At 41.9% G+C, this 6,379-nt stretch overlaps 1 protein-coding gene across 2 annotated transcripts in view; it reads left to right on the top strand.

The window, feature by feature from the left end:
- The first annotated feature begins 636 nt into the window (after nucleotides 1–636).
- Nucleotides 637–6,379, top strand: part of atrx (ATRX chromatin remodeler) — a 30,722-nt gene continuing 24,979 nt past the window's right edge. For both annotated transcript variants that reach the window (XM_088343369.1, XM_088343367.1), the window contains exons 1-10: nucleotides 637–805; nucleotides 1,736–1,797; nucleotides 1,910–1,953; nucleotides 2,032–2,138; nucleotides 2,232–2,312; nucleotides 2,725–2,834; nucleotides 2,900–2,967; nucleotides 3,052–4,907; nucleotides 5,003–5,069; nucleotides 5,347–5,489. In XM_088343369.1, the coding sequence (XP_088199495.1) occupies nucleotides 1,741–1,797; nucleotides 1,910–1,953; nucleotides 2,032–2,138; nucleotides 2,232–2,312; nucleotides 2,725–2,834; nucleotides 2,900–2,967; nucleotides 3,052–4,907; nucleotides 5,003–5,069; nucleotides 5,347–5,489 (2,533 nt within the window). In that variant the 5' untranslated portion in view covers nucleotides 637–805; nucleotides 1,736–1,740. The remainder of the gene's footprint in view (nucleotides 806–1,735; nucleotides 1,798–1,909; nucleotides 1,954–2,031; nucleotides 2,139–2,231; nucleotides 2,313–2,724; nucleotides 2,835–2,899; nucleotides 2,968–3,051; nucleotides 4,908–5,002; nucleotides 5,070–5,346; nucleotides 5,490–6,379) is intronic.

Genomic DNA, 6,379 nt, shown 5'->3' with positions numbered 1-6,379 from the left:
TTCTGTACAGTCCTTTGAGGTCTCTTGTGATTAAGGGCTATACAAATAAACATGATTTGACAAGAAAAAAAAGAAAGAAAGAAAGAAAGAAAGAAAGAAGGAAAGAAAGACAGAGGAAAGGAGAAGGAAATAGGAGAGAGTAGGAGCGATGACATAGAGAAAAAGACAATTTAAAGGAAGGAAGAAAAAGTAAAAGATGGAAAGAAGGATGAAGATAGGGCGAGAGAGAAAGTGAGAAAAGGACAGAGTGAAAAAGAGGGGCAAAGATACAGAGAGCAGAAATAAGAGTGGGGGAGAAAGAGAGAGGGGAAATGAGAGAAAAGAGAAGGAGTGAGAAAGAGAAAATAAGAAGGAAAGAGTGAACAAGAGAGAAAGAAAGATAGAGTTCAGGAGAGAGAAAAATGTTTAGAGAAATATAAAGAAAAAGAGAGAGAGAGAGAGACAGAGAGAGAGAGAGAAAGAAGGATAAATATAGAGGGACAGAAGTAGAAAGTGAGAGAAATAGAAAGAGAGTCAGATCCTTATGAATGGGTACCCCTCGCTCTCATCAAAGAGCCATTTCGTAGAGCCGTTTCGTTTACAAACGACCCATAGCTACTCCATGCGCCATTTTAGCGCGTCCGCGGCCATCCGGTAAGATGGTCTCCGCGCTTTGTCTGCACTGACTGGAGTTGTTTGCGCTCATTCGGCGGACTTGTGTCGCCTTCCTACCGCAGAACAGCGCCACACACGCTCCATCCGAGCAGTCTTCACCGAGAATCAAACTCTTATTCGCGTTTCGAGAAATGACGACCGCGAGCAGCAGGTAGGACAGCTTCTGTTTAGATGTGTTTACACAAGTGTGTTGTGCTTTGAACAGACTGGAGGGAGCTACATTTTGCTAGCATTTTTTTTTGCTAGCATCTTTGCTAACAGCCATTAGGGCTTGCAGGTATATAGCACACTAAGCTAACTAGCCGCCGCCGACCGGCAATGTTGAACTTTTTACCAATGCAAATTCGAATGTCCTCGTGCGTGTTTCACAACTCTCGCCGCTTATAACTGCATTATTATTAACCAAGTTTTCCTAACGTGTGCGTTTTTTTCCGGGTTGAAAAATGACAAATTTGGCCGTTAGCGAGCTAACAGCGTCAGTCGTTTTCTAGCGCCCCAGTTCCTGTTGTGATTTTTAACAGAGGGGTGCAAGGCCCCAAGCGGCGCATTTTCGGTGCATGCCCATGCATTGGGGCTGGCATGCACCACTGGAGAGGGAGGAAGGCGAGGAGGGGTGCAAGGTTGCCAGGGCAACATGGGGATGGAGGATATTATGAAGTAGCTCCGCTCACATGGGCACTCTACAAACTTAACATCGTGGCGCTGTTTTGAAAACATGCTTGAAGCGCAAGTTGGAAACATACTTGTTAAGCTCAGTCAATTGCTCCCCGTATTAAAGATGCCAATTACCCTTTTAACCCATTCAATACTAGACGTTTCCCTCAAATGGGAAGAGTCAGTGCCGGCCAATTTTTTGACTCCCTTTTGAAGGCATATAGAAAAATTAGTTCTGTAGTTAAATAGGCATAGGGCACATCCAAAGAAATATTTAACCCTCATCTTTCATTTGATACAAGTATGTTTCTAACCTTTACTATTGTTTAGTAAACAATAGTTGATGATTGTCAAATACTTGTTTGCAAGAAGACTTCTTTTGTGAAATGGTGCATTTCAAGCAGCCAACATTTATCTCAAACTGCAGGTAAAATGAGTCCGCCTGCTTCTGAATCCAGTCAAGAAGAAATGGAAGACAATACAGAGGAGGTTTGTTTATTCCAATTGATATTTTGATTTTCCTCGTGAGCAACTGTGGATGTGTGTATGTTGACAATAAATAGCCCGTAAGCTGAGACTTACGTAGTTTTTGTGCTTACAGCCATGTAGCTCAGCAGAAACTGCAGTCTCCTTCCGTAGCAAGAGGTGGGCAGTAATTGTTTTATCCTCATATTTTATTTCTGACTGCTTGCTAACTGAATATTCTGTGCTCCAACATTATAGGAAGCCTTCTGTAGCTAAGGATACTGGACATAATGACTCGGTCAACTCAGAGGACAGTGACAAAGAAGGGGCCACATCTGACAGTAATACTGGCAGCGAATCCAAAGGTGTGTTTTGCAGTTTGTAAGATTTTTATTTCTTTTTTTTGCATCATTCTGATGCAGTTCCATATACTTACCTTGTTCTGTGTGTGTTCCAAGGCACATTGGTGTTACGTCCTGCAGGGAGTGAAAATAAAGGCACTGTGAAGTTCAGAGTGGATTACAAACAGAAAGGTTCAGGTAATTATTTGGCACTATTATGGGGTGATGCTCTTTGCGCAAGATGAACTACAGTTTCTGGCTTTTTTCCCCCTTTTTTCCCAATATACGTTCAGTATGCTGGAGGGGGGTTACTGGTCAAGGGATATTCCTAAGTGTAAAAGGACATACATACATGCTAAATTAGCATAAAAAATTATAATACACACAAAGAATAAAACTAATTTTATTTGTCTTAAGCTTTTCATCAATACTGTTGGTCTAAGTTTGATTTGTGCACAGATTTGCACTGTCATTATTTCTTTGGTGGAGTGATTTATTTTTAACATTAAAAATATTGACAATGTTTTAAATATGTTTGCATTGTAGGTTGATAATTATTCAAACAAAAACTTTTTCCAGTAATAGGCAAATCACTTTGTTTCGCTTACAGATGACACCCTGCAGAAGAAGGTGAATTGCACAGCTTGTGGAAAGCAAGTTAACCAGTTTCAGCAGAAATCTGTGTACCAGCACCCTGCTCTTAAAGTGCTCATTTGCAAGGTACATTGTTTTTTACAGCATATCACTGAGGCGCTGGTGTGATGGATTTCCCCTCTTTTCTCTAGTCATGTTACAAGTATTACAAAAGTGATGACATCAACAGAGACTCCGATGGAATGGATGAGCAGTGCAGGTATAAGATAAGTGTTGTCAATGTGTAGTGCAATTCAGATATAAGGTTTTTTGGGGGAGTCTCAACCAATCTTTTCCTTTTCAGGTGGTGCGCTGAAGGGGGGAAACTCATCTGCTGTGACTACTGCAACAATGCCTTCTGCAAGAAATGCATCCTTCGCAACCTGGGCAGGAGAGAGTTATCTGCTATCACTAATGAGGACTCCAAGTGGCACTGCTACGTTTGCAGGTCTGAACCACTTCAGGATCTCGTCTCCAAGTGCAACAGCATCATGGCGGAATTTGGCAGTGAGAAACCCAAGCACCGCAGGTCCAGCAAAGGGGAGGCTTACAAAAGCAAGACGTGTAACAGCAGCAAAGTGAAACAGCACAAAGCTGTTGTAAATGGGAAAGAACACGCCGAGGGCTCAGGGATCATCACTTTCTCGTACAAAAAACTGCAAATACCCAAAGAACTCTTAAAGAAGGCAAAAAAACTCGTTGAAACAACCACTGGTTTGAACAATACATTCATCCAGTTTGTGCAGCAGGCTGCCGCAGAGCAGGACGACAAGTCTGTCAGGTACAGGCATTTAAAAGCATTCAAGGCAGTGCTTTCCGATTTGAAGAAAGCCCACACTGCTTTAGAGGAGGCCTTGGAACCAGAGTTCAGAAGTATGGAACTACAAAATGGTGACAAGGGGCAACAGCGAGTGAAAAAAGATGCAAATACAGTGGTCCATTCTGTGATTGATGATGAGGCAACTGAGGATTCTGATACAGGGCAAGATGAAGAGGAGCCTGTGACGGAGCCAAAGAAAAAAACAGAAACTCTGCCCAATGACCAGGAAGTTGCGTCAGCTGAGGGGTCAGAAAAAGAACTGCCCTGTGATCCAGTTGGTAAAGACAGCCAAACGGAAATCGTAACTCCAAAAGTTGTCAAAACAGAACCATGTGATGATGAGCTGGTATCACCTGGTGAAATTTCACTTGATCATGACATTATGTCTGTCCCGCCTTCAGTTCCAGAGGAGCTTTTTCAGATGGTGGAAAGTCTGGCAGATCCCCCCACACAGGCCGAAACTGACCCTACATCAGACATGGATAAAAAAGGAAATGGACGCAAACAGAAAGTGAAGAACCTCATTGTGAAATTGACCCCCGTGCCCGTTGTCAGGACACGTAGGTCTAAGTCCTCCAAGTCTGAAAAAGAACCAAAAGATGAGGGAAAAACTGAAGCTGATCCTGAAGAGGAACCAGCCTCCCCACCACCCAATCAGAATCCCACTCGAGTGAAAACCACTCCCCTAAGGAAGCAAGCCGATAAAGTCAAGGACTCCTCTGAATCAGAGCAGGAGTTGGAGAAGGGAAAGAGTGACCAGTCTGAGTCAACCAAGAAAACCAGCAAGACTGAGAAAAAGGATGAGGAGAAGAGTAATGCGTCAGAGAAAGACTCAGAGTCAGATGAGGTTCCTGCGGTGTTGCTCGATAAGGTTGCAGAGTGTAAAAGTAGCGACGAGGAGAAGGCACTCTCAAGTTCTAAAAAACGCCTATTCAAAGAAAAACCCACACCAGATGCAGACAAGACCACCAAACGTAAGAGGAAGTCTGTAGGCTCGGAGTCGGACGTGGAAAGCAAAGCCAAAAATTCTTCCAAGAAGAAAAAACAAAACACCTCAGACTCCAGCGAATCTGAAAATGACAAAGTAAGGTCGAAAAGGCGATCGAGTCGTACCACGAAGAAAACAAAATCAAAGGATGAAAAAGCTGAAAAGAAAGTCACGCCTAAGAAAAGATCTTATGAGAGGAAGCGTAAAGGAAAGACTTCATCGGGTCCTGCCAAGCTAGAGTCGTCTTCCAGCGACGATGAGGATGAGCAACAGGCTGATGTTGACTCTGGAGATGGAGATGACAGCGACCGAGAGATTTTTAACCCTTCGGCAGAGGACGGTGTGCTTGGAGGTAATTGGACTTGGCAGATTTCTTTTTTTTAAATGACCACTAACTAATTACATGTTTATTCTTACTGGATGGTTCCCACGCTCATTGTTGTTCAGGGGATGAAACACCTGCCAAGGAAGAAGCCCCGCAAATCAATGATGATGACGACGATCCTGAGAACAGGTAAATTACTGTACAGCTATGTTGAAAATAGGGTTGGTGAAAAATACATCCTGAATCGATATAGAGGTTGAAGTTTTAGCATCGTGCCAACCCAAATTGAGTTTGAACATTTGTTCATTTTGTTGTTATCATTACAGAATTGAATTGTATATTTTTGTCGTTGATCCACGTGATTATTATTATAATATTTTGTTTCTTCCCAGTTGGTTTTATCTGCAAAATGTCATTTGCAAGGCTCCAATGTGTCGTATTAATTCGTTTTCTCCCTTTCATTAAGAATCGCCAAGAAAATGCTCTTAGCTCAGATCAAGTCCAACTTTTCCTCTGGGGCTGAGAGCACTTCGGATAGTGAAGACGAGGTCGTGCCGGAAAAACCCTCCAAAAAAGTATTAAAAGAGGAAAAGGACAAGGAAGAGCAAGGTAAACTGACCTTTTTCCCTCTCTCTTGTGCTTTCTCTGTACAAAATATCAGTAGGATTGGAGCCGTATGTGGAAAGCAAAGCCAAAAATTCTTCCAAGAAGAAAAAACAAAACACTTCAGACTCCAGCGAATCTGACCATGACAAAGTAAGGTCGAAAAGATGATCGAGTCGTACCACAAAGAAAACAAAATCAAAGGATGGAAAAAGCTGAAAAAAAAGTCACGCCTAAGAAAAGATATTTATTGTGCTTTCTCTGTACAAAACATCAGGGTTCACACGGGTGTTTGAAATCCTTAAAAATACTTGAATTTGGTGTTTTTGAGAGTTGAAAAGTGCTTGAATTTTGGGTGATGTGCTTGTTAATGCTTGGAATTTTTGCCATGTTTCTTAACAAGTCTGCTTAAAAATGACACCGAGACTGCTCTCTGTTGGCTTCATTTTGCCATTGCATTTCTTTCCCCCTCGTGATTAACTGCAGGCAACATAATTTTGCAGGGCATTGTCCTATCATTCGTTGTGCCAAAGAGGACAGGTGCATGCTACTTCTAAACAAGGCACTATGAAATGTGTATTAGTGCAAGGATTACGTGTCAATTATGACATTTATTATGGGCCATGCAAAAAATTAAGATAGTGTTTAGTATAGTACTTCCTGCAACTAAAAATGTAAGCTAAATGTTACTGTCATTTTTACTCAGGACCTATATGGGAGAGCGATTTCTCTAAAACATATCTTCTCGATTAACTTAAAATCTCAAAATAATACGTCTTGATAAATAGACACGATGAAAAATCACTTGCGTAAATCTTAGATACATTTGTGGCTCGGGAAAATACATGATTCACACCGGACTTCGTATTTTCACGGTACAGGAAAATTGTCTTTGA

This window comes from Urocampus carinirostris, chromosome 9, assembly GCF_059441175.1.
Source record: "Urocampus carinirostris isolate Australia breed hairy pipefish chromosome 9, RoL_Ucar_1.0, whole genome shotgun sequence".
Classification (NCBI taxonomy): Eukaryota; Metazoa; Chordata; class Actinopteri; order Syngnathiformes; family Syngnathidae; genus Urocampus; species Urocampus carinirostris.
This window is presented reverse-complemented; position numbering and strand designations above follow the sequence as displayed.